The 26,672-nt window shown below is 48.2% G+C and overlaps 2 protein-coding genes across 8 annotated transcripts; one reads left to right on the top strand and one right to left on the bottom strand.

The window, feature by feature from the left end:
- Positions 1 to 611: 611 nt before the first annotated feature.
- Positions 612 to 9,681, bottom strand: FNDC8 (fibronectin type III domain containing 8). Its single transcript, XM_004041922.5, has 4 exons — positions 9,376 to 9,681; positions 3,897 to 4,272; positions 1,678 to 1,914; positions 612 to 1,055 (listed from the first exon to the last, which is right to left on the bottom strand). The coding sequence occupies exons 1-4, from the start codon at positions 9,582 to 9,584 to the stop codon at positions 903 to 905; spliced, it is 975 nt and encodes a 324-aa protein (XP_004041970.1). The 5' UTR covers positions 9,585 to 9,681; the 3' UTR covers positions 612 to 902.
- Positions 9,682 to 9,783: 102 nt separating this feature from the next.
- Positions 9,784 to 25,818, top strand: RAD51D (RAD51 paralog D). 7 transcript variants are annotated; one of them, XM_019027632.4, is made up of 10 exons: positions 9,784 to 9,987; positions 12,105 to 12,166; positions 12,657 to 12,775; positions 15,972 to 16,053; positions 16,298 to 16,432; positions 16,938 to 17,033; positions 19,868 to 19,958; positions 20,088 to 20,158; positions 22,090 to 22,254; positions 22,419 to 25,818. In XM_019027632.4, exons 1-10 carry the CDS (start codon positions 9,897 to 9,899, stop codon positions 22,500 to 22,502), a joined length of 996 nt encoding a protein of 331 aa, XP_018883177.2. In that variant the 5' UTR covers positions 9,784 to 9,896; the 3' UTR covers positions 22,503 to 25,818. The 7 variants fall into 7 exon arrangements, with proteins under 7 accessions (XP_018883177.2, XP_055244448.2, XP_055244450.1 ...); XM_004041937.5 differs by lacking the exon at positions 9,784 to 9,987 and adding an exon at positions 11,398 to 11,744; XM_055388473.2 differs by lacking the exon at positions 16,298 to 16,432.
- Positions 25,819 to 26,672: the final 854 nt, after the last annotated feature.

Genomic DNA, 26,672 nt, shown 5'->3' on the forward strand with positions numbered 1-26,672 from the left:
CTTACCCTCCTCCACCCTTGTCTGTGCTTTTGGGTTTTGCGCGTCACCTAGCTGTGGTGTTGGCCTCCACCTTGCACATCTCTGCAGTGAGGCTACATAAGAAGCGAACAAAACTATCAGCCACTGAGCTCCTTGGTGCCAGCTGTTTGTCTGCTGTGCTCTCAGACTGCACCAGGCCTGGAAGGTTCTCAAGCTCCAAAACTTTTGATGAGGAAACAACATAAGAAATGATTAGCCCATGCCCTCACATCTAGTAAGAGAAAGAGCTGGGATTAAACCAGGCCCTGCCCCAAAGCTTATTGTGCACTTTGTACCACATCCCTCCATCCAGAGCGCAAGCTAGTTTGACAGTTCATGGGCCACCACGTCTGTCCATGACAGCTATTTCTGTATTTTTCTGGTATAAGAGCCTTTTAGTCTTAGAGCACCAGTCTCCCTGCTCCCCTACCCCGCCCCACTGGGGAAGGGGTGATGGCAGCATCCTATTGCCTAGCTGCCTGTTTTCTATCTCCCTACCCATGTAGACTCTGTCCTGGTGGAAGCTAGGAGGTGGGTGTCAGCCAGCCCATCTGAGGCTGTCTGCAGCATAAAGCAGACTTTAGAGTGCTGGGTGACCTGCAGTTCTTTAATGAGGGACCTAGACCCAGCCCAGATTTGGGGGAGGAGGGAGTCTAGCAGCTGTAGGCAGTGGCTGAGCCTGGCATGGCCTGGCCTGAGATGTCTCCAGGTGAATGGGGCCCCTATTTAGCCTTGGCCCCAGCCCAGGGGTGGGGTGCCCATACCACTCTGCCAGGCCCCGGGCCCGCATGGTGCTGGTGGTATGGTAGGTCTCATGGCTCTGGTTCCTGAGGGCCCGGGGTTGAAGCTGAAAGTAGGTGAGGGGTGTCCTGGGGCCCTCCCCCTTAACAGGGAAATAGGTATTCCAGATCCTCCAGCCTCCGCATCTCCTCCGGCCCGATGGACACGATCTTTTGCCGGGGTTCCTTGCGCCGCACGGTGATCTGGATGGGGTAGTTCTCAGGAAAGCTGCTGAAGTCAGTGGCCAGGGTTGCAAACTGAAGTGAAACAAGAAAACCCTTCAGAGTTCCTTCCCAGATCTGAACCTGGCTCTCTCTCTGTCTCTATCACCCCTTTTTTTTCTGTCTGCTAACTCAGACCTTAAACAGCCTTATCCAACCTAGCCATTGACGCAGGAGACAGGTGCAAAGATGCATGACTCAAGCCTGTACCTCCTCATTATGGGATATTTCCAACCAAAGGGCTGTCTGTACTCAGGCCTCTATACCCCCATACCCCTACCCATACCCAGGCTGTTCCCTTCTTCGTCCCCCTTTAGCCTCTTGTCTTCCCTGTTTCTTTCAATGCCCTTGACTTCCCAGCCTACTCACAATCATTGGCACTGAATTGCAGAGTCTAAAAACCAATGGCTTTGGAAGGGGAACGTTATAGTGATGTTGAAAAACACATTCGTTTGCATTCCTAGTGGGCCCCAGAGTGGCTTAATCCTTAAACCTCCCAGAAGCATGCGTTCTGGAATTGATGCTTCTTGACCCAGGCAGAAGGAAAGCTAGCCAGATGAGTCATGTGGGCATAGGGGTGTTCCCAACCTCCAAAGCCCTGGTTCCCTGGCTTTGGACTTCTCTCCACCCCCGAGGCCCCTCTTTTCCCAGGGCTCACTTTGTAGGGCTTGCACCACTTCCCCACCCCAGCTGTGTTGGCTGCACGGACACTGAGGCAGTAACGCGTGTTAGGCTTTAGCTCCATCAGCTTGACAGTAGTGCCCAAAATCTTGTTGAAGATCCATGGACGATTCTTTGCCTCGGGCAACTCATTCTCCTGTGTCTTGGCCACCTCCTGTAACAGGAGCTGGTAGAAACTGACCGGCTGCTTGCCCAAGGCGTAGGTCCAGGAAATCTAGGGGAAGAGAGAGCCCTGAGGCTTCCTCAGATATGTCCTGTCCTTCCTGTCCCCTCACCCTCCCAACTGGGGTCAGGACGTCCCATGCCCATCCCCTGCTCCTGCTGGGGCCCAGGCAGGTCAGATGGAAGGTGCAAGGTACTGCAGCACTGAGTGTGGAACCCCTGCCCCGAAGCATGTACTACTCTCCTGGGCAGCCCCACCCACTTTAGGGTACACCCTCATTCCATATTTCTTATACACCAGGGGTCCTCAACCCTTGGGCCACCAACTGATAGCAGTCCATGGCCTGTTAGGAGCTGGATAGCACAGCAGGAGGAGATTGGTGGGCGAGCAAGCGAAGCTTCATCTGTATTTGCAGCTGCTCAGCTCTGCCTCCTGTCAGATCAGCAGAGGCATTAGATTCTCATAGGCATGTGAACCCTATTGTGAATTGTATGGGAGGGATCTAAGTTGAATGCTCCTTATGAGAATCTAATGCCTGATGACCTGTCACTGTCTCCCATCACCCCCAAATGGGACCCTCTCGTTGCAGGAAAACAAGCTCAGGGCTCCCACAGTTTCTACATTATGGTGAGTTGTATAATTATTTCATTATATATTACAATGTAATAATAATAAAAATAAAGTACACAATAAATGTAATATGCTTGACTCATCCTGAAACCATCCCCCCAACCGGATCCATGGAAAAATTATCTTCCATGAAACCAGTCCCTGGTGCCAAAAAGGTTGGTTCTAGACTCTGTCTAGACTCTGTTAGCTGAGAGGGACCTTAGAGATCATCTTATCGACTAGGTCCAGAGAGGGCAAGTGACTGGTCCATCATCATACGGCAATTAAGTGACAGCCAGGGTTCAAACCCATAGCTCCAGAGCCCATACACTTTGTACTACAATGGTTGCCAAGCCTGGCTAAGCATCTCAGGGAGATTTTATAACTGCAGATTTCTGGGCCTGCTGCCTCCTGTCTGGTTTCTCCTCCATCTAGGCCAGTGGTTGTCAAACTTGGTGTGCATTAGAATACCCTGGAGGACTTATTAAAAGATAGATTGCTGGGCTCCGCCCCAACAGTTTCTGACTCAGGAGGCCCAAATGTGGTGGAGGGAGATGAGAATTTAAATTTCTAACAATTTGCTGAGTGATGCTGACATTGTCCATCTGGAGAGCACTTTGAGAAACACTGCTCTGGGCCATCCAACAGTGGAATTCCAGGCATCTTCCCAAGATACAGCTCGAATTGCTTTCATCATCTGATGTGAAGCTTTTTACAAAGCTGTTCCCTATTACTTACAGAAAAGTCTATAAAGTAGTCTAACACTGGAGGACTCTGGAAGATGATCCCAGACTAACATTCCCCATCCTGTCCCCTGTCTTCACTTCCCATAGTGTAGGACGGTGTTGTTCGACGTGTAGCCCGCGGACGGGGAGCCACAGCATCCTCCGGGAATCTGTTACTAATGCAAATTATCAGGCTTCACCCTAGACCCTCTAGGGAGGAGGCCCAGCAATTCTGAGTAGCCTCACTTGATCCCAGGTCCTCATCCAGGGCTTCTCACGCTTTCATGTTCCTACAGATCACCTACCATCTTGTTCAAATTGAGATTTCCTCCCTCACTTTCCTGTGAGCTTTTGCTAGGGTCCGCCCCTTCAGGGAATGCCTCCCCTCCTCCACCTCTAGATGTTTACATGCTACCTCTACATCCCAGCTCAGATGTTACCAAAAGCCACCAAGCTTATTCCCGCATCTGGAAATATCTTTCCCTCTGAATTCCTGGTGGCACTTGCTCTGAACTTTTCCTACGGCACTGAACCCTTTCTGTCTTGCACTGGAGTTTTTACAGACACATCCTCTCCCTTCCTAAACCGTGAACTTGAGGTCGACATGCAGGTGGCAGGCACCTTCTCACTACCCATGGAGCTCAGCTCAGTGCCTGGCACAATAAGCCTCTGCTGAACGCATGAGCAAGGGAAACGCACCACAGCTGTGGAATTGTTGACGGTGTGCTCAAAGATGAAGGGGGTGTCCGGCAGGTCCACAACAACAGAAGATTCTGAGTGCGTTGAGGAGGTTTCTGTCTCCAGCTCAGGGTTGTCAAGGTCCAGCAGGCCCCTCGTGGCCATCTGGGACTTCGATGGGCATGGGCAGGGGCCGAGCGCCAGGTCCTCGTTTTCTGTATTCTTGGCCACTGGGGAGAAGCTGAGTTTGTTCAGCTCCCCCTCCAGCATCCCTGCAAAGAAGCTGCTGTTGGGCTGGGTCACAGCTAATTTGATGGGGTTCAGCAAGGTGGATGAGAAGGCAGAGATGCTGGTCTCATCAGAGCTGCAGTCTGAATCCTCTACTGGCAGCGGCTTCCTGGAGCAAAAGGGGAGACAGGTGAGTCAGATGAAGGAGGCTACCCCAGCCCGTTCCACCTGAGGGCAGGCCTTGGGCCTGACTTACCAGCATCCCCAGCCATTTGCAAACAGCTTGGAACAGCCTCATTGCTCTATAGCATTGCATTAGACTCACCAGGGCACTTACTAAAAATGCAGACTTTTAGTCCCTGGTCCCCAGTTAGCATGGGACTAGAGAATCCGCATCTTTAATAAGATCCTGGCTGGGCGCAGTGGCTCACGCCTATAATCCCAGCACTTTGGGAGGCCGAGGCGGGCAGATTCAAGGTCAGGAGTTAGAGACCAGCCTGGCCAACATGGTGAAACCCTGTCTCCACTAAAAACACAAAAATTAGCTGAGTGCGGTGGCTGGCACCTGTAATCCTAGCTACTTGGTAGGCTGAGGCAGGAGAATTGCTTGAACCCGGGGGGCGGAAGTTGCAGTGAGCCGAGATCACACCACTGCACTCCAGCCTGGGCGACAGAGTGAAACTCTGTCTCAAAAAAAAGAAAAAAAAAAAATCCTTAGAAAATCCTGATGCAAGTGTTCTGCAAACCACAATTTAAAAAACATGCTAAAATGGCAAGTCCTCCCTCCAAAGTGGGGTGCAAATGCCCCAGGGAATAACCACAAAGATCTACTGGGGTATGGAAGTAGTACATTCAATTTCACTAATGTTTATTTACTATTGTTTAAATTTTAATGGAATTACTAATATTTACTTACATTTTAGTGGTATTTAATAATACCTATTAATATCTAGCACGTAAAATTAACAGAAATACAAATACATATATATGGGCCAGGCGCGGTGGCTCACACCTGTAATCTCAGCACTTTGGGAGGCCAAGGTGGGTGTATTACCTGACGTCAGGAGTTCAAGACCAGCCTGGCCAACATAGCGAAACCTTGACTCTACTAAAAATACAAAAAATTAGCTGGGCATGGTGGCGGTTGCCTGTAATTCCAGCTACTTGGAAGGCTGAGGTGGGAGGATCGCTTGAGCCCGGTAGGTGGAGGTTGCAGTGAGCCGAGATCCTGCCACTGCACTCCAGCCTGGGCAACAGAGTGAGACCCTGTCTCAAAAATAAAATAAAAGAAATATACACATGTTGGTGTGGATGCTCAAAAACTTATTTCTTCCACTCTGAATTTTTTAAAATTATGAAGTATTTTAGACTTATACAAAAATATCAAGAATATTATATTAAACCTCCATTTACTCCTCATCTAGCTTTAGAAATAAAATCTTATCACTATGGGTAAAGCCCCCCGGACACTTCTGTCTCCCACCAAAGTCCCCATCCTTCGACCGAAAAGTAACGAGTACAGTAAAGTTTAAATTGTGTATTTATTACTCAATGTGTGTCTTTATAGGTTTCTTACATATTTATGTTATCCCTAGGCAAGATCTATTATTTTTCACGTTTGTAGATGTTGTACAAATAAAAGATATTATTCAGCACATACCCATCTGCAACTTGCTTTTTTCACTCAACTTTGTGTTGACATTCATCTATCTTGATACATGTAGCCCTGGTTCAGTCATTTTTACTGTTTTATGATTTTCCATTACATGGATATTTGTTTTTGTTTTTGTTTTTTGAGACAGGGTCTCCCTCTGCTGCCCAGGCTGGAGTGCAGTGGCGCAAACTCCCGGGCTCAAGCCATCCGTCCACCTCCACCTCCTGAGTAGCTGGGACTACAGGTGCGCATCACCATGTCTAGCTAATTTTTGTGTTTTTCTGTAGAGGCAGGGTTTTGCCATGTTGCCCAGGCTGATTTCGAACTCCTGGGCTCAAGTGATCCTCCCAAAGTGCTTGGATTATAGGTATGAGCCACTGTGCCCGGCCTATATGGATATTTGTATTGTTACGAGATGTTTGCTATTACAAAGAAAAACCTTGTACATGATCCCCACCACTTAACATTTCTTTTTTCTGTTTTTACTCTTTTTTCTTTTTTTTTTTTTTTTGAGCTGGAGTCTCGCTCTGTCGCCCAGGCTGGAGTGCACTGGTGTGACTTTGACTGACTGCAACCTCTGCCTCCCTGGCTTAAGCGATTCTCCTGCCTCAGCCTCCCGAGTAGCTGGGATTACAGGCCCACACTGCCACATCTGGCCAATTTTCGTATTTTTAGTAGAGATGGGGTTTTACCATGTTGGTTAGGCTGGTCTCGAACTCCTGACCTCAGATGATTTGCCGGCCTCAGCCTCCCAAAGTGCTGGGATTACAGGCGTGAGCCACTGCCCCCAGCCAAACAAAAAACAGTATTTTTTTAACTGATGAAGAACACCAAGCCAAAAAGTTTGGCTTTCAAATCTTTTTTTACCTTTACCCAAAGTAAAATACACTTTCCATGGCAACTTAGTACATGCATATATACACCTATAACTAAGACAAACATTTCACAGACCAACACTTACTCTGTGTGCAATGGGCTCTGGAATTTCCAATTCTATTATAGTTTATTTTATTTATTTATTTATTTATTTTTGAGATGGAGTCTCACTCTCTCAGCCAGGCTGGAGTGCAGTGGCGTGATCTCAGCTCACTGCAAACTCCGCCTCCTGGGTGAGAGTGATTCTCCTGCCTCAGCCTTCCGAGTAGCTGGGACTACAGGTGCGGCCACCATGTTCAGCTAATTTTTGTATTTTTAGTAGAGAAGGGGTTTCACCATGTTGGCCAGGATGGTCTCGATCTCTTGACCTCGTGGTCTGCCCGCCTTGGCCTTCCAAAGTGCTGGGATTACAGGCGTGAGCCACTGCACCCGGCCAGTTTATTTTTATCATAGTGGTCTTCACCAACTAGAAGGACTTCTTGACCCATTAATAGGTCACAATCCACAGTTTGTGGATCCCTTACTCCCATTCAGCCTCCCACGTCTTGGTTGATGAACGGGCCAAGTTTTTCCTCCCCAAGTTCCAGCCTCATCAGCCTCCTCCTGAGAAATCCTGATTAGCCCAGATCCCCTATGCTAGCGCTTGGTGGACATTTGGAATAAATGATTCCCCCACCAAGGTCTTTTGTAGACTGAAGAGTCTGGGTATTAATGTCATATGTGCTTTAGATTGTCCTAATGAATTAATATTTCAGATTCACTTACTGCAAATGCTGGTACTGAAGCAAGCACAGAAGGCCGCTAGGCACTGGCTACATGCTGAACATCTCCTCCTCCTGATGTTCACAACAGCTCTGCTGGATGGCTGTTAGCCCCATTTGGCAAACGAGGGGCTGAGGGTCCCTGATCTGTTTTTTTTTTTGTTTTTTTTTTTTTTTTTTTTTATGGAGCCTTGCTCTGTCTCCCAGACCGCTGGCTGGAGTGCAGTGGCAAAATCTTGGCTCACTGCAACCTCCACCTCCCAGGTTCAAAGGATTCTTCCGCCTCAGCCTCTTGAGTAGCTGGGACAACAGGTGCGTGCCACCACATCCAGCTAATTTTTGTATAATTTTTGTATTTTTAGTAGAGATGAGGTTTCACCATGTTGGCCAGGCTGGTCTCAAACTCCTGACTTCAAGTGATGCATCCGCCTCAGCCTCTCAAAGTGCTGGGATTACAGGCGTGGGCTACCCCATCTGGCCTCCGATCTTAATTAACTTGTCTAAGACCATAAATCTCTAAGTGGCAGAACTTGGATCTGAGTTTGGGCTTCTAGCCCAAGATTCCCAGTATACCATGAAGTTTCCTACGAGCATCCATCACTTTAGCCATACCTGCTTGCTTACGGGCACTTTGGGGAATGGACACCACATCCCTCTCACATACTCAAGACCAGCTATGTAGTCTGTGGAGCCCAGTGCAAATTGAAGTACCTTGAGCCCCTTATTCAAAAATTATGAATTTGAAGATAGTAACAGCAAAGCATTAAACTAAGCACAGGCCCCTTGTAAGTGCAGGGCTATTTGTGACTGCACAGGTCATTCACCCATGTGGTGGGTGACCTGCAAGTAATGCCCCCAGCCCACATCACCCTGTACCACCACCCCTTCACTGGCTAACTCCTTTCCTTCCTTGGAGACTCAGCTCAAATGTCACTTCCTCCAAGAAGCCTCCTTCAACTGCACCCAGTCTCAAGCTATACTAAGCCCCTCTGGTCCCTCAAGGCATCCTGTCCTGGCACTTACCAGACCATGCTATATCATTCTCGTTATTGCATGATCCCCATCCTTTCACCCCTGACCTCCACATGCCAGACTGGGAGCTCCTTAAAGGCAGGGACTGTGCTTTCCAGCTCTATGTTCCCAGAACTTAAACACTGGGACAGACACCTTGCAGGTGCTCAAAGAGTTTTGTGGAATGAAGTAGAGGAAAACCAGACTTGGTGAGGAGGAACAGCAAAACCCAATCCGAAGGAAGGCAGGCTACTGGGGAGCAGTCAGGTAGATGAAGGTACCAAAGAGAGAGGGTTGAGGAAGAGGAGCCATGGGTGTGTCAGGGGTTTGGTGATGGTGAGGACCACAGCCAGTCAAGGCAGGATAAGGAGCACTGTCAACAAACTGACTAATCCAAGAAGGCCTCCTGGAGTGGGAGCTCCATATGCCTCCAAGAAGTGATTTGGGGCTCAGGAATACATAAATAGATCCAACCTGCCCACACGCTCTTCTCTGGGAGTCAAGGAACTGGGTTGTGACAAGTCAGGGAAGTATAGATTCTTTGTCTCTCTGCCCAGCCCCCAGCTCCAGCCTTTCTTAGAAACTATAGGCATGGTGGCTCAAGCCTATAATCCCAACACTGTGGGAGGCTGAGGCGGGAGGATCGCTTGAGCCCAGAAGTTCAAGACCAGCCTGGGCAACATGCTGAAACCCCATTTCTACAAAAAAAAAAAAAAAAAAAAAAAATATATATATATATATATATATATATATGAAAATTAGCCAGGTGTGGTGGTGGAGCGTTGATAGTCCCAGCTACTTGGGAGGTGGAGGTGGGAAGATCACTTGAGCTCAAGAATTCAAGGCTGCAGTGAGCCGAGATTGCACCACTGCACTCCAGCCTGGGTGACAAAGCAAGATCCTGTCAAAAAAAAAAAAAAAAAAAAAAAGGAAGGGAGGGAGGGAGGGAGGGACCAGATTTGTGTCTTACAGTAGGTTGATGGTATCATCCTCCAAGAAGTTGACCAAATTGCCCTTTGAGGCTAGTGGGAGTCCTTTGGTAGTGACGATCCGGTTCATAGACTTGGGGTTTGGAAAGGGTTTTGGCAGTTGGTCAAGGGCATTCATCATGTTGAAGTTTTCTTTCTTCAGTACAGCCTCCTCCCCATCTCCCACTTGATGGAGTGCCTCTGATGCCATGTGGTTTGTTCGGGATGACACCCGTCACCATGCAGGACAACCCAGCTGACCAGAAGCAGAGAGAAACTGTGGGGGCAGTGGCCCACCTTTAGTTTGGGCAGTCTGCAGGTGCAATGAGCTGACTTCATAATCATCACAGAGTGTAACAATTACAGGCCAGCCTCCCCCCTTGATTTGAGGCTACTGCTGCCAGGCTAGCTATGTGGCTGGCCAGACCAAGGGCCAGTGTGACTGTGAAGCAGCATCATGAGAGGGGTAAAACCAAGGAACAGACTGCATGAGCCCTTGGGCCCCTTCCAGCTCTAATATTCCATGGTGATAGCAGCCCTGCCCTTCTCTGAAGATTTCAAAATGCCTGACACCTGTGTCCTTCCGCACTGCCCTGGGAAGGAGAATAAGGATGGTGAGAGACGGGCGTGGGATGTAGAGGATGGTGGTGTGGCCCTGAGAGATAGGCGATATTGGAAAGTGTCTGCTGGGGAGGGAAACTTTGTCCGTAGAAGCTAAGGCTCTCTATCCTGAAACCATAGGCTGCAGACTCCACTGTGCCCAGTCGGTTAGTGAAAGGGAAAGCCCACACGGTTCATAGGGGTTCATGGCTCACGTATGATCAGACTTCACTGCTAGAATTCTAAATGTGCCACACCCACACTCCCAAGTACTTTCCTGTGTGGAGTGACAATGGTGGCAGTTGCAGTGGGATACAGAGATGGGCCACACATGATCTCTGCTCTCAGAGAAACCACCTTACAGTAGGAAAACATGTACACAGCTTCAGGGGTGGGGAGGGGGGCTGTTAGAAAGCACTGGCTTTGCAGAGTCAGATGTGGATGTGAAGTCCAGCCCTGTGCCGCCTAGCTGGGTGACCTTTGGCAAGTGATTTAACCTCACTGAACCTCAGTTTCTTCATTGGTGAAACAGGGATAAAAAATAGCGCCTCCCTCACAGATTTGTGATGAGATAACCATGTAAAGTTTTATTTCTTCCTATGGATGAGGCAAAGCAAAGGACATTTAAAAATATCAAATCATATCTTTTTGTGTGTGTTCTATATAACCAAGGTTTCTTGCCCTTAAAAATAAAAAATAAAATAAAAAATAAAGGCCGGGCACGGTGGCTCACACCTGTAATCCCCACACTTCGGGAGACCAAGGCAGGAGGATTGTTTGAGCCCAGTAGTTCGAAACCTGTGTGGGCAACATGGTGTAACCCCATTTTGTAGAGGCGAAACCTCTACAAAAAATACAAAAATTAGCTGGGCAAGGTGGCATGTGACTGTAGTCCCAGCTACTCAGGAGGCTGAGGCAGGAGGATCGCTTGAACCCAGGAGGTCGAGGCTGCAATGAGCTGAGATCTCACCAGGGCACTCCAGCCTGGGCGGCCGATCGAGACCCTGTCTCAACCAAAACAAAACAAACTTTTGAAAAATAGACGCAGGTGCCCTCTGGATGCTTTGCTGCTTCTTGACACCTGTCGTATAATCTGTAATGATGTGATTTCTGCGATTCCTTTTCATTGTCTATCTTTCCCTTGCTCACAGTAAGCTCCCTGGCGGTAAGGGCGGGTCTTCTTGTGTCGCATTTTGTCTCCAGCGGAGATCCGTTCCGTTTGGAACGGAAGCTGGCGCACAGGAGGCTCTTTAGAAGGTCGGTGTGTGTGTTGCGGCAGAAGGTAGAGGCCGAATGTGGCCGTGGGTGGCGTGTTGAGCGCGGAGGGGGTCGTGGGACTCGGGAACCTGTGCAGGCGGTGGAGAGGGGCGCAGCGGCTCTGCCCGGTGCGGCCCGCAGATGGCGCTGCAGGCCAGGTCCTCGCCGCGCGCCAGCCTGGAACCCGGAAGCGGCAGCGCGGCGCGACCCGGCGGGCGGGCTCTGGGCGCGGGAATCCCGGCGGATCCCGGGCGGGCGGATGACCCCCAGCCCTACCCTTGGTGCCGCCTCCTCCTCTCTCCTGTCTCCTCCGGCAGCCAGCGCGCCTGTGTCCTCTCTAGGAAGGGGTGGGGGAGGGGCGTCTGGAGAGGACCCCCGCGAATGCCCACGTGACGTGCAGTCCCCCTGAGGCTGTTCCGGCCTGCGGGGAACATGGGCGTGCTCAGGGTCGGACTGTGCCCTGGCCTTACCCAGGAGATGATCCAGCTTCTCAGGAGCCACAGGATCAAGACAGGTGACCGGGTGTGCGCGTGCCAGGGAGCCGCGCGGGCCTCGCACAGCCTGGGCAGGCCCCGAGGGCTGGCGCACTGCCCTGGCATACCTGCAGGGCGCTTCCCCTCCATTCCTAGAGGGCCGCGCTTCTGGAGAGGCTCAGGAAGGGTGGGCGTGGGGAGCCAAGCTCTAAAGCAGGGTAGAGATTCCTACTGTGTGCAGGGCACCGCGCCGGCTCCTGCAGCTTTGTTATTTCACACTGGCCTCCTGAGACGGCCTGCCGGGGGGTAGAATTGACACTCCATTTGACAGATGAGGAAAAACCAAGTGTGGGAGGCCCCAGTCCTCTCTGCCAATCCGCTATACGTGTTTTGTTTTCCAGTGGTGGACCTGGTTTCTGCAGACCTGGAGGAGGTAGCTCAGAAATGTGGCTTGTCTTACAAGGTGAGCTCCTGATCTCCACACTCCAAACCTGAGTGTCTTTTTAAAAAGTCCATCCCAAGCCAGCTGGGCGCGGTGGCTCATGCCTGTAATCCCAGCGCTTTGGGAGGCCGAGGCGGGCGGGTCACTTGGAGTCAGAAGTCAGGAGTTCGAGACCATCCAGGCCAACATGGTGAAACCCAGTCCCTACTAAAAATACAAAAATTAGCTGGGTGTGGTGGCCCACGCCTACAATCCCAGCTACTCGGGAGGCTGAGGAAGGAGAATCGTTTGAGCCCGGGAGGCAGAGGTTGCAGTGAGCCAAGATCGTGCTACTTCACTCCAATCTGGGCGACAGAGTGAGACCCTGTCTGAAACAACAACAACAACAAAAGTCCATCCCAAGCCAAAGGGAGCAGAGGTTCTCAGATATTGAGAAGTAGGGTGAATGACACCCTGGGATGCCAGCTTCTACGGGCAATTCGTTGCTGAGCAGTCTGGGGCCCTTTGGCAGGCCCTGGTTGCCCTGAGGCGGGTGCTGCTGGCTCAGTTCTCAGCTTTCCCCGTGAATGGCGCTGATCTCTACGAGGAACTGAAGACCTCCACTGCCATCCTGTCCACCGGCATTGGCAGGTTTGTGTGTGTACTTGGGGAAGAAGGAGAGAGGCAGGAGGATGGGGCCGCCTCTCAGCTCTGCTTTTGATGCTTGAGTCTAGACAGGAGGGTTTTTTTTTTAACCAATAATGGATGGGAAGGAAAGGGGTCAGGACATCTGAGTTCTTATCCTATAACAGGGTTATGGGGTATCTCAGCCTTGGCGCTATTGATATTTAGGGACAGGTAATTACTTGTTGGGGGGTGGAGGCTGTCCTGTGCAGTGTAGGATGTTTAGCAGCATCCCTGGCCTCTGCCCACTAGATGCTAGTAGCACCAGCCCTGCTCCAGTTGTAACCATCAAAAATGTCTCCTGACATGGCTAAATGTCCCCTGGGAGGCACAGTTGCCTCTGGTTGAGAAGCACTGTCCTATAACACAAGATGTCAGTATCTCATTATTTTCACCATCTTCTCTGGCCCTACTTCTTATTTTACTTAAGGATATGGCAAGAGAGAACATTTACTGAGTGCCTACTATGTGCAGGCATTGCCTGTATGTTCTAGGTGATCTCTTCAGTGACTCTACCAGTTAGAGATAATTAACCCTACTTGAGTTTAGCCTAAGAGGAGCAAAGTGGCAAAGGTGAGGCTCAAGCCCAGGAGTATGTGGCCCAGAACTTATTCACCACATCTGCAGCAGTAGAGAACAGGAGAGTTCAGATAAAGAAGGAGTTGCGGTCCGGATGCAGTGCTCATACCTGTAATCCCAGCACTTCGGGAGGCCAAGGCAGGTTGATCACCTGAGGTCGGGAGTTTGAGAGCAGCCTGACCAACATGAAGAAACCTCGTCTCTACTAAAAATACAAAATTAGCCGGGCGTGGTGGTGCACGCCTGTAATCCCAGCTACTCGGGAGGCTGAGGCAGGAGAATTGCTTGAACCTGGGAGGTGGAGGTTGTGGTGAGCCGAGATCACGCCATTGCACTCCATCCTGGGCAACAAGAGTGAAACTCCGTTTCAAAAAAAAAAAAAGTTCAACACTATTAACTATTAGGGAAATGCAAATTAAAAACACAGTGAGCTATTATTTCATACCTATCAGAAAGACTAAAATAAAAAAATAATGATACCAAATGCTGATGAAGATGTGGAGACACTGGACTACTCATATATACATTGTTAGCGGATATGTAAAATGGCATAGCCACTCTGGAAAATAGTTTGGTAGTTTCTTATAAAATTAATAATGCATTTACCATACCACCCAGCAATTGTATTCTTGGGCATTTATCCCAATGTTGTAAAAACTTGGGTTTATACAAAAACCTGTAAAAAATGCTTATAGCACTTTTATTCATAATAGCCCCGAAGTGGAAACAACCAAATGCCCTTCAATGGATGAATGGTTAAATAAACTGTGATACATCCATACCATGGAATACTTTTTAGCAGTAAAAAGGAATGAACTATCCATATATGCAATAACTGGGATGGATCTCAAGGGAATGATGCTGAGTAAAAAAGCCAATCGCAGGGCCAAGCACGGTGGCTCATGTCTGTAATCCCCGCACTTTGGGAGGCTGTGGTGGGCGGATCACTTGAGGTCAGGAGTTCCAAACCAGTCTGCCCAAAATGGCAAAACCCCGTCTCTACTAAAAATACAAAAATTATCCAGGTGTGGTGGTGGGCGCCTGTAATCCCAGGTACTCGGGAGGCTGAGACAGGAGAACTGCTTGAACCTGGGAGGTGGAGGTTGCAATGAGCTGAGATTGCACCACTGCACTCCAGCCTGGGCGACAGAGCAAGACTCTGTCTCAAAAAAAAAAAAAGAAAAAAGAAAAAAAGCCAATCACAAAGGTTACACAGTGTATAATTCTATGTACATAACTTTGTTCTTGAAATAACATAATAGAGATTAGTGGTTGCCAGGGATTTGGGATTAGGAGTGAATGGGAGGAATGTGGCTATAAAAGGGTAGCAGGAGGAAGACTTACAGTGATGGAAATGTTCTGTATCTTGATTATAGTAGTCGTGTAAATCTACAAATGTGATAAAATGGCATAGAACTAGACACATCAACACACGTGCTTGAATGCTAGGAACACTGGTGAAATCTGAATAAGCTCTGTGGATAGTACCAACATCAGTTTGCTACTTGTGTGATATACTATAGTCCTTTTTTTTTTTTTTTTAAGAGAAAAGGGTCTTGCTATGTTGCCTGGGCTAGACTTGAACTCCTGGACTCAAGTGATCCTCCCACCTTAGCCTCCCAAGTAACTGAGACTACAGGCCCCTGGCTAGTACAATACATTTTGTAGTACAGTTGTTATTATTAAGGTAAACCAGGTGAAGGGTTCATGGACTTTTTGCAACTTCCTGGGAATCTATAATTATCTCAAAGTTGTTTTTTCTTGTTGTTATTGTTGTTGTTTGTTTTGTTTTTTTGAGACAGAGTCTTGCTGTGTCACCAGGCTGGAGTGCAGTGGCGTGATCTCGGCTCACTGTAACGTCCACCTCCTGGGTTCAAGCGATTCTCCTGCCTCAGCCTCCTGAGTAGCTAGGACTACAGGAGTGTGCCACCATCAAAGTTTAAAAAAGGCGACAAATTTTGGGAAATGCTATCAAGGAAACACACAAACAGCTGGGCGTGGTGACTCACGCCTATAATTGCAGCACTCTGGGAGGCCGAGGCGGGTGGATCGCTTGAGGTCAGGAGTTTGAGACCAGGCTGGCCAACATGGTGAAACCCCGTCTCTAATTAAAAAAAGCTAATCGGGTATGGTGGCGGGCACCTGTAGTCCCAGCTACTCGGGAGGCTGAGGCAGGAAAATCACTTGAGCCTGGGAGGTGGAGGTTGCAGTGAGTAGAGATCACGCCACTGCACTCCAGCACTCCGGCCTGGACAACAAAGAGAGACTCCGTCTCAAAAAAAAAAAAAAAAAAAGGAAACCCACAAGGCCTGAGATGAAAAATGAAGAGAGAACCTTCTGATGGGGTGGCAGAGGCCTCTCTGGAGAGCTGATCTTTAAGAGTGGAGGGATGAAGAGAGACCAGAGAAGGCACATTTGGGCATTCCCTCCTTACCAGAAGAAGACACCAGGAGAAGCCTCCTGGCCAGTGATGTTCAAAGACAGAACCAGTGCTTGAAAGAAATGTCTTACTTTTCTTCTTGGTACCTTTTCCCCTGTCTTCCTCCTAACCTCTTGTGTTGATTTTCTTCTCTTCTGCCATCAGTCTTGATAAACTGCTTGATGCTGGTCTCTATACTGGAGAAGTGACTGAAATTGTAGGAGGCCCAGGTAGCGGCAAAACTCAGGTACATGTGAGGCCAGCAGTCAGGAGGATTTAGGGGTGAGGGTGGTAGATGCATAGCCCAGGGTCCCTGGGGGAGCTTCAGCGTACTAATGGGTTCAGAGCCCAACAGAGAGAAGATGGGTAATAAGGAATGGGGTTTGGACTCAGCCCATTTGTGTTGCTGGAATCTGGGCAAGGTTTGGTGGGGAGCTCCCATTCTGGACCCTCTCTCAAGTGTCAAGTTCATCCAATGCCCCCACCCCCAGGTATGTCTCTGTATGGCAGCAAATGTGGCCCATGGCCTGCAGCAAAACGTCCTATATGTAGATTCCAATGGAGGGCTGACAGCTTCCCGCCTCCTCCAGCTGCTTCAGGCTAAAACCCAGGATGAGGAGGAACAGGTAAGGGCAGGATGCTGGGTTCCATTGAGATTCTGACTCAGGAAAACCCCATTATCCCTTAACATTGTAAGAATTTGGGTTGAATAGTCATTCCTTGCCTTCAAACTTGCTGTTCTGTTAATACATCTCGTATTCCTTAAGCCACCCCTGTTGATGCCATCATCCCATTTGGGATGCTACTCACACCGATTCTTCCAGGAAACCCTCCCAACTCTTTGCATGCCCTAAACCAGGGCTGGCAAACACCAAGCTTTGTGTTTCCAGTCCATTTCTCACCCATGAGAGACATCACTAATCAGTCGTATCCCTCTTTCCTGCTGAGTTCTGAGTACTTTACAGCTCAGCACCCAGGCAGCCACCACTGTGACAACTGACCATTAGACAAAGCTCATTTGCCACCCTGGACCTGAGTCCTTGCATCCAGGTGCCTCTTCCTTCTCAGCCTTATCTTGACCCCCTACTCCCTCTTACCCAAAGCCCTTGCTTTTCTTTTCCACCGCTTCAGGCAGAAGCTCTCCGGAGGATCCAGGTGGTGCATGCGTTTGACATCTTCCAGATGCTGGATGTGCTGCAGGAGCTCCGAGGCACTGTGGCCCAGCAGGTGAGCCTGCTGTTCTGCCCCTCCTTGCTTAATTCAGCTTTCTAGGTGCTATCTCTGTGGGCAGGTGTCCTACTACAGACTGTCTGGAAATGCAGATGTGCAGTCTGGTGACTCCAACTATGCTTGCTACTCCCAGGATGGAATTCCCGAGCACCTAAATCACATACCTCATTGTTTACATGTTCATCTTCCCTGCTGAACAGTAAAGCCCCCTGAGTGGAAGGATCATGTCATATTTATGTCTGCATTCCCCACTAGGTGAGTGAGGAATACTTTTAGCTGCAAGTAATAGAGGTTGTCTGACAGAGACTTGAACCTTGAGGACATTTAATTATGTCACATGAGTTGGGAGGTTGGCAGGTCCGTGCTATCAGGGCAATAGATTGTGTGTCTGATTTTCTTGTTCTTCCCCTCATGGTTGCAAAGAGGCTGCCAAAGCTACAAGCATCTTGTCTTCACACATCCACATCCATATTCAAGGCAGTAAAAGATAGATGGTTCTTTTCTGTACCTCCTCCCTTTTATCAGGGATGAAGAATCTTTCTCCAGAGCCCACTAATAGATGTCCCTCTTCCCCTTACATCTAGTTGGCCAAAATGGGGTTATGTGTGTATCTTGGACTAAGACCTGGGCCCACCATCCCTGAAGTCAGATTTCTGCCCAGTCACTGAACACATTCAGAGTCATGTTAATGGGAAGGATTTAGAATGGCATTTGGGTTGGTACTTTGCTACTCATGTTGGGTGCTTAGACAAGATTTGGTGCACTGGTTTATAAATGACTAGATGTGGAGGATACCTTAAAGATAGAATAGTTTATCTCAAACTTTTCCTCTCACCCCAAAGCATGACGTGTTCACACGGGCATCCCCACGACTATATATAAAGTCAATGATTTTTACAAACTTTAGAACATATAATAGTTGAACAAGCTGGGAGTGGTGGCCCACACCTGTAATCCTAATGACTCGAGAGGCTGAGACGGGAGGATTGCTTGAGCCTAGCAGTTGGAGGGTGCAGTGAGCTATGATCATACCACTGTACCTTAGCCTGGTCAGCAGAGCTAGACCCCGTCTTTTAAAAAAAAATGTTGAACAAATACTTACCTCAGAAGTCATAGCTGGTTATGACCCACCAGCTTGTTGAGACATGAAGCTGAGTAGTGCTTACCTCACTTTTAGAGATGAGAAGAGTGAAGGCCAGAGAAGTGAAGTGAGTTAACCAAAGTTGACCAAATATTTAGGGCAAGAACTAACCTTATAGCCCAAACCTCTCAATTCCAGATCAGAAGACTGTATTTTTTACTGTAGGACCATTAGATGATATATCTTCTATTATTGCATAATAAGTTACCAAAACCTTAGTGGCTTAAGACATAGTATTTCTTATCTCACAGTTTCTAGGGGTTAAGAATCTGAGACTAGGAGCGGTGGCTCATGCCTAAAATCCCAATGCTTTGGAAGGCCAAGGCAGGAGGATCACTTGAGCCCAGGAGTTCAGGACCAGCCTGGGCAGCATAGCAAGACCCTGTCTTAAAAAAAAAAAAAAGAAAAAGAAAGAAGAAAAGAAAAAGAACCAGAATCAGGATATAAGAAGTAAGGGAGAAGAGAAAAGAAGCATCAAAAACAGTTTAAGTCCAGGGAAACCAGGAGGATTCTCCTGCTTGTGTAAAGACAGAAAATTATGGTTAGAAAGATGGCACCAGGCTGGGCATGGTGGCTCATGCCTGTAATCCTGGCATTTTGGGAGGCCAAAGTGGCCAGATCACTTGAGGCCAGATTTCGAGACCAGCCTGGCCAACATGGTAAAACCCCGTCTCTGCTAAAAATACAAAAATTAGCCGGGTGTGGTGGTGTGCACCCATAGTCACAGCTACTTAGGAAGCTGAGGCATGAGAATCGTTTGAACCGAGGAGGCAGAGGTTGCAGTTAGCTGAGATCATGCCACTGCACTCCAGCCTGGGTGACAGAGCAAGACTTAGGGAATTTATTTGGAGGCATTTTAGATACGGAAGATGAGGCCTGGAGGCATGATCTAGAAGGAGACAGTGAAGTAAAGAGAAGACTAAACTCTTCAGCAAAGGAATTTAGGAATTTGAGGGTGGTAGTTAGCAGGACAAGGGAAAGAAAGGAGGGAGTCAGAAAAGGAAAAGAAGGGCCTTACCACCATGGTGGGAGGCTGGACACAGGAGAGAGATGGCTGCTGAGAGATCCATGACCAGAGGCCTCAGGACTCTCTGCGGAGCTTTCTGAAATTTGATGACTTTAATGTAGTTTTTAGTTATTTTATTTTATTTTTTTTGAGACAGAGTCTTGCTCTGTCGCCCAGGCTGGAATGCAGCGGCGTGATCTCAGTTCACTGCAACCCCCGCCTCCCAGTTTCAAGCGATTCTCCTGCCTCAGCCTCCTGAGTAGCTGGGATTACAGGTGTGCACCACCACGCCCAGCTAATTTTTGTATGTTTAGTGGAGACGGGGTTTCACCATGTTGGCCAGGCTGGTCTCGAACTCCTGACCTCAAGTGATCCACTGCCTTGGCCTCCCAAAGTGCTGGGATTACAGGCGTGAGCCACTGCACCCAGCCACTTTAGTGTAGTTTTGATGTCCTGTGATTTAAACCCTTTCTTTCTACCCAAGTCTTCATTGAAGTCTGTTACACATGCCAATGGGACGAGGGAGACATTGCTGCTGATGACATTCTGTGATGCCCGTGCAGCTTGCTGTATTTGGGATGAGGGGGGCTATTTCTTACTAGTTTTAGATAGAAAAGCAAGCTTGTCCTGTAATGTGTCCTAGAGGCTGACAGGTTCGTGAGTGCTTCCCCCACATTCCTTCAGGTGACTGGTTCTTCAGGAACTGTGAAGGTGGTGGTTGTGGACTCGGTCACTGCGGTGGTTTCCCCAGTTCTGGGAGGTCAGCAGAGGGAAGGTGAGTGATGTGGCAGAGTCTGGGGCCAGTGGAATGTGACCTCGCCTCCCAGCTCTGGAGTCTGGTCTCTGGCCAGCCCCATCCCTGGTTCCCCACTGCCCTCCCTCTCTGCTTCTCCTCCTCCTACAGGCTTGGCCTTGATGATGCAGCTGGCCCGAGAGCTGAAGACCCTGGCCCGGGACATTGGCATGGCAGTGGTGGTGAGGAAGCAGGCTTGGCCAATGAACTTGATTTCTAGTTATTGCGAGCTCTTTATTTCCCTTAAATGTCAGCTTCTGAACCCCAAAGTGGCCCTTTAGGAAAGGGACATATCCCAGCTTCCGAACCCCAAAGTGGCCCTTTAGGAAAGGGACATATCCCAGCTTCCCTGGGTCAGCTATAGCTTTGCACCATAAATAGCTAAGGGAATCAGGAATCGTCTTGTTGTTTTTTTGTTGTTTTGTTTTGTTTCTACATTTTTTCTTTTTAGTCAGGTTTATTGAGGTGTAATTTACACAGAGTAACTTTCTCCTTGTTTGAAGTTTGACTAATGGATATAGTTGTATCCAGTCTTGTGACCCCACCAAAAGGTCCCCCAGGCCCAGGCAACCACTGATCTGTTTTCCATCCCAATAGTTTGGCCTTTTCCAGAGCTTCATATAAATGGATCTTTTTGCTATTGAAGTAACTTTTTCTGCTTATGAGGTAGTTTTTTTAAAGTCTGCATGCTTCTCATAGAAAGGATAGAAAATAAATATGACTCAAATTTGTCATCAATCTCCACATCCACAGAAACCATATTAATATTTTTACATATCTCCATACAATACTTTTTCTGCATATTTACTTACACTTTTAGCCAACTTTCTTTCTTTCTTTTTTTTTTCTTTTGAGATAGGGTTTCGCTCTGTTTCCCAGGCTGCAGTGCAGGGGCACAATCACAGCTCACTGCAGCTCGACCTTCCAGGCTCAAGCAATCCACCCGCCTCAGCCTCCCAAAGTGTTGGTATTACAGGTGTGAGCCCACACTTAACCAGCTTTCTAACTAAACTAACCTCATGAAAAAATAAAAAAATAGGCCAGGTGCACTGGTTTATGCGTGTAATCCCAGCACTTTGAGAAGCCAAGGCTGGTGGATCACTTGAGCCCAGGAGTTCGAGACTAGCCTGGGCAACATGGCAAAACCCCACCTCTACAAAAAATACAAAAACTAGGTGGCCTTGGTGGCAGGAGAATTGCTTGAGCCTGGGAGATCGAGGCTGCAGTGAGCTGTGATCATGCCACTGCACTCCAGCCTGGGCAACAGAGCAAAACCTCATCTCAGAAACAAACAAACCAAAACAACAACATAAAAAATACCATCTGAGTCCATTTCCTATGTTTTAAAATAGATTTTTTAGAAATGTAATTTTTAGCAGCTATATATTTTTTCCAGTTTCTTTTATTGTGGTAAAATACATGTAACATAAAATTTACTATCTTAACCACTTTAAGGTATACAGTTCGGTGGTGTTAAATACATTCATAACGCTGTACAACCATCACCACCATCCATCTCTATAACTCTTCACCTTGTAAAACTGAAACTCTGTACCCATTAAAAATAACTCATTTTCCCCTTCCCCAGCCCCTGACAACCACCATTCTACTTTCTGTATCTATGCTTTTTGACTACTCTAGGAACCTCATATACATGGAATCATATGGTATTTACTTTTTGTGACTGGAGTATTTCACCTAGCATAATGTCCAGAAGGTTCATCCACTTTGTAGCATGTGTCAGACTTTCCTTCCTTTTAAAGGCTGAGTGTCTGGGCGTGGTGGCCCACACTTGTAATCCCAGCACTTTGGGAGGCTGAGGCTGGCGGACTGCATGAGCTCAAGAGTTTGAGACCAGCCTGGAAAGCATGGTGACATGTGCCCCACCGCCTTCTGGTTCGGGTCAAACCTGAGGCATCGAGATTTAGTGGAAAGAGCGGGGCACAAGTCAGGAGGCCCAGGTTCTAGTTCCAGACCTGCCATTAGGTTTTGTAACCTTGGGGAAGTTATTTCTCTGTGCTAGGCCTCTGTTTTCCTCTCCGTAAAATGAAGCGGTAGTAATCGATGTCCTCTATACTAGCATTATGGATCTGTAAGTCTGTTTCTGCTGCAGGTGACCAACCACATAACTCGAGACAGGGACAGCGGGAGGCTCAAACCTGCCCTCGGACGCTCCTGGAGCTTTGTGCCCAGCACTCGGATTCTCCTGGACACCATCGAGGGAGCAGGAGGATCAGGCGGCCGGCGCATGGCGTGTCTGGCCAAATCTTCCCGACAGGTGAGCCAGCCCCAGGAAGATGCCAGTAATCTTGGGCCCTGGAGGGTGGTTTCCATACCCACAGATGTCTTCGAGAAGAACTCTTTAGAGGCTGAAACCTTGCAACTAAAGAAGCTACCCACTTGGGTTGCTTAACTCCACTGACTCCTTATTTCTTCTTCCAGCCAACAGGTTTCCAGGAGATGGTAGACATTGGGACCTGGGGGACCTCAGAGCAGAGTGCCACATTACAGGGTGATCAGACATGACCTGTGCTGTTGTTTGGGAAACAGGGAAGCATTGGGGACCCCTCCCAACTTTTCTTCCCAGTAACGCCTGCTGTTTACTGCCACCTGGCACTGGTGACTACAGACGTTCTCAGGCTGGCCAGAAGAGACATCTTGGGTTCCTTGGCCTCACTCTCTGTAAGCATATAAACCACAGGCGAAAGAGGATGCTGCATTGCGAGGACCCAGAAATTCATACTGGTGCCACGTTTCCTTCCCTTATTTCTAACGTGTATGTTTCTGGTGGAAAGCAAGTTCACCCTGGCTGGGAGCATCTCTGATGAGGCATGCTGGCGACTGGATGGATAATCCTGTGCATCACCATTGTGTCCTGTGCTCCCTCCTAGCACAGTGGCCAAGCTGGGAAAGCCTCTAACTTGCCTTTGCTGCTGCTGCTGCTGCCTTTTTTTTTTTTTTGTCTCTGCCTTTCCATTTGTTAGATGGGGCCCACTCTTCCTTAGCTCTGTCTCTGAGTTACTGGGTGGAAATAAGCTTATAAATGAAATACTCTTCTTCATCTCTGTTTTGCTCTTAAAAATATAAAAAGGCAATTCCCTGAGCCCTAGAGCCACCTGATTTCCCCTTAGGAGGCTGTTTTTCAGTTTCCCCCAGTGAGGCCCAAAGAACAGTTTATTCCTCCTTTCCTCTTGCTGATTTGGTTTCAGACCTGCCTGCATCACCATGACTGACTAGGTGAGAACGTGTGGGCTCGCTGCAGTTCCAGGGATATAATTTAACAGAAAGGGAGGGTATGACCTGCTCCTGGTGAATCCAGCCACTCGTTTAATATGTATGGTGCCCTGTGGGGCCCCTCCACAGTACAGCATAACCAGAGGTGCTGAACCATGGCCTTGCCCATAAACAGACAGAGGAGAATTTGCACAGTAAATAGAGCCAGCTGGGAAAATTGATGCTGACGTAAATAATACATGGCAAATCTAGTCCTTTATGCAGAAATTCATTGCTGGTGGCTCCAAGATGCAATATAATTACACCTCTCTTCCTGCCAGCTGTACCACAGCTAGTGCCCTAGTGTATGAAATAATCCCTCTGTCTTTCACCAGCACTGTGGCCATCCGTCTGAGAGCCATGACCCTGGCTGGGAGGGGACGAAGACACCAGGGAATGGAAAATAAAAGGAAAAGTAGAGAAATGATCAGGATTGTTTACTGGCCACATCTTTTAAAGGAAGGTCGTCTTTCTTGGTTAGAGAGCCTGTTGTGTAATTAATCAGTTATGTCTTGGCTGCAGGAAAGGAGGGTCCGAGTTACACTCAGAAAGTAATGACATTTAGAGGTGATGAATGCAACAGGGATAGAACCATGGAGGATTGGGAAGGAGTGGCAAACTGGCACCAGGGTGTTGGATTGAGGACAGGGTTGGTAAGCCTAAGCCTGGAGGAATCCTAGCGCTTGCTTTCACAGAAGACCTCAGGAGAAATTAATCTTCAGTATCTTTATACCATGGGTGATTGGCACATTCCTGCAACCACAGTAAGACGCAATACATGAAGCTGGAAATTGCAAATTCTTGCCACTCAGGGTACTATTTGGGCATCTTCAGCCCACAGCAGACATGACCAGTCGGGCACAAGCACTCTTTTTTGTGGAAGTCAAAGTGTTTTTAGAAGTTTTTCTCAATACAGCACTCCGGGGAGCCACTACCAGTCAGTTGGAGTTGGTATTCAAGGTGGAGTCTGGTTGCCATCTCTGCCCTGTTCCCATTATGTAGTGAGTTCAGGTACTTAATACCTAACTGAGGACCCTAGGACTGCAGTTTGAGATCATCTGGGGCCAGGCACAGTGGCTCACACCTATAATGGTAGCACTTTGGGAGCCTGAGGCAGGAGGATCACTTGAGCCCAGGAGTTTAACAGTTTAAAATCAGCCTGGGCAACATGATGAGACATCGTTTCTACAAAAAAAATTTTTAAATTAGCTAGGCATTGTGATGTGCACCTGTGGTCCCTGCTACTTGGGAGCCTGAGGCAGGAGAATCGCTTGAACCTTGGAGGTTGTAGCTGCAGTGAGCCCTGATTGCACCACTACACCCCAGCCCGGGTAACAGAGCAAGACCCTGTCTCAAGGAAAAAAAAAATCATCTGGCCCATCCTGTTACTTAACAGAGAAGGTACCTGAGGCTCAAAAAGGATGACTGACAGTCCTAGTGGCAGAATGGAGGTGGGATCTGGAACCCAGAACTTGATTCCTAGGCCAGGACTCTTTTTTTTTAATTCCCACATTGGCTGGGTGTGGTGGCTCACGCCTGTAATCCCAGCACTTTGGGAGGCTGAGGTGGGTGGATCACCTAAGGTCAGGAGTTCCAGACCAGCCTGACCAACATGGTGAAACCCCGTCTGTACTAAAAATACAAAAATTAGCCAGGCATGGTGGCCCGTTTCCTGTAATCCCAGCTACTCAGGAGGCTGAGGCAGAATCGCTTGAACCTGGGAGGCGGAGGTTGCAGGGAGCTGAGATGGCGCCACTGCACTCCAGCCTGAGCGACAGAGTGAGACTCCGTCTCAAAAAAAAAAAAAAAAAAAAGCAAAAATTAGCCAGGCGTCGTGGTGCATGCCTGTAATCCCAGCTCCTCGGGAGGCTGAGTGGGGAGGATCACTTGAGCCCAGGAGGCAGAGGTTGCAATGACCTGTGATCATGCCACTGCACTCCAGCCTGGGCAACAGAGACTCTGTTTCAAAAAGAAAAAAAAAAATCCCCACATTTTATTTAATTTCCAGTCCATACAGTTCTATTCCTGCTAGGGCTGTAACTCCAGCTGAAGGCACCACAGCTGTCACCCAAGGAGTTTCTGTGGCCATGGGAAGGTGTTGCATTCACTGCTACTTGAGACCACCACGTGACATTCCTGCAGGCTGTGCCCCTCACAGCCAGCTTCATCCTTTGGCTCCTTCTAGACCAGGACTTTGTCTTGCCTGCCTGCTGCCACTGCACTCTCTGTTCCGGCCACACCACACTGTGCAGTCCCCTGGTAGGACTTGGGCTAGGCTGGCTCTCCTGTCCAAGTGCCTTTTGCTCCCTTTGCTTATGTGTCTGTCTCTGCCCAGCTCCCACTGTGTCTGGTGCACACCCACCCTGACATCCTTTTTTATGCCTCAGCTGTGATCTAGATAGATGCTTACAGTAACTTCCCTGTATTAGTTATTCACTTGTACTTTCTGTTCATGTGTCTGCCTACAGGCTCCCACTTTTTGTCACTTTTTCTCTTTATACATTATGGAAGCTCAGTAATTATTAAATAGATGAATGATGTTTTAAAAATATATTTTAAAAAAAGCAAAGGACTGGCTCTATCTCAGGGGTTCCTTCCATAAAGCGTCAACTTTCAATTTCCCCTGTGGGGGTGGTTTGAGACCTGAGGGCACTTTCTAGTTCTTAGGAAAAAAATATACATATACATATACATATATATATATACACACACACACACATATATACACACATATATATACATATATATACACACATATATATACACATATAAGCCAGGCGCAGTGGCTCACGCCTGTAATCCCAGCACTTTGGGAGGCTGAGGCAGGCCGATCACTTGAGGTCAGGAGTTCGAGACCAGCCTGGCCAACACGGTGAAACCCTGTCTCTACTAAAAATACAAAAATTAGCTGGGTGTGATGGCTCGCATCTGTAATCCCAGCTACTTGGGAGGCTGAGGCATGAGAATAGCTTGAACCTGGGAGATGGAGGTTGCAGTGAGCCGAGATTGTGCCACTGTACTCTAGCCTGGGCAACAGAGTGAGACTCCATCTAAAATATATATATATATATTCACACACACATCATTGAGTCCCCAGAGTGTCTTCTTACATATCTTTTTACAGGGGACTATTGTATGCCCTTTGTCTGACATCAGATGAAATTAGTGTTGAGATCCTACTATGTGCTGGCACTTGATGGCCTTAATTAAAAATCAGGCATTTGAATTCCCAAGGACTCAGGCAAAGATCCACGTATCATTAAGGCTGCAAGTAACAAAACCTAGCTTAAAGAAGTGTAAATACTAGGGACACTTATTTATTTATATTTATTTATTTTATGTTTCAAGACAGAGTCTTGCTCTGTCACCCAGGCTGGAGTGCAGTGGCACAATCACGGCTCACTGTACCCTCTACCTCCCAAG

The sequence above is a fragment of the Gorilla gorilla genome, chromosome 4 (genome assembly GCF_029281585.2).
Source record: "Gorilla gorilla gorilla isolate KB3781 chromosome 4, NHGRI_mGorGor1-v2.1_pri, whole genome shotgun sequence".
Lineage (NCBI taxonomy): Eukaryota > Metazoa > Chordata > Mammalia > Primates > Hominidae > Gorilla > Gorilla gorilla.

Coding starts and splice junctions, on each gene's coding strand:
- FNDC8 (XM_004041922.5), bottom strand. CDS start 9,584: ATGGCATCAGAGGCACTCCATCAAGTGGGAGATGGGGAGGAGGCTGTA. Junction 4,273..9,375: donor GATGATACCATCAACCTACT/GTAAGACACAAA, acceptor CTTTTGCTCCAG/GAAGCCGCTGCCAGTAGAGG. Junction 1,915..3,896: donor TCAACAATTCCACAGCTGTG/GTGCGTTTCCCT, acceptor CTCTTCCCCTAG/ATTTCCTGGACCTACGCCTT.
- RAD51D (XM_019027632.4), top strand. CDS start 9,897: ATGGTGATAGCAGCCCTGCCCTTCTCTGAAGATTTCAAAATGCCTGAC. Junction 16,054..16,297: donor CAGGTAGCGGCAAAACTCAG/GTACATGTGAGG, acceptor CCCCACCCCCAG/GTATGTCTCTGTATGGCAGC. Junction 19,959..20,087: donor GGGAGGTCAGCAGAGGGAAG/GTGAGTGATGTG, acceptor CTCCTCCTACAG/GCTTGGCCTTGATGATGCAG.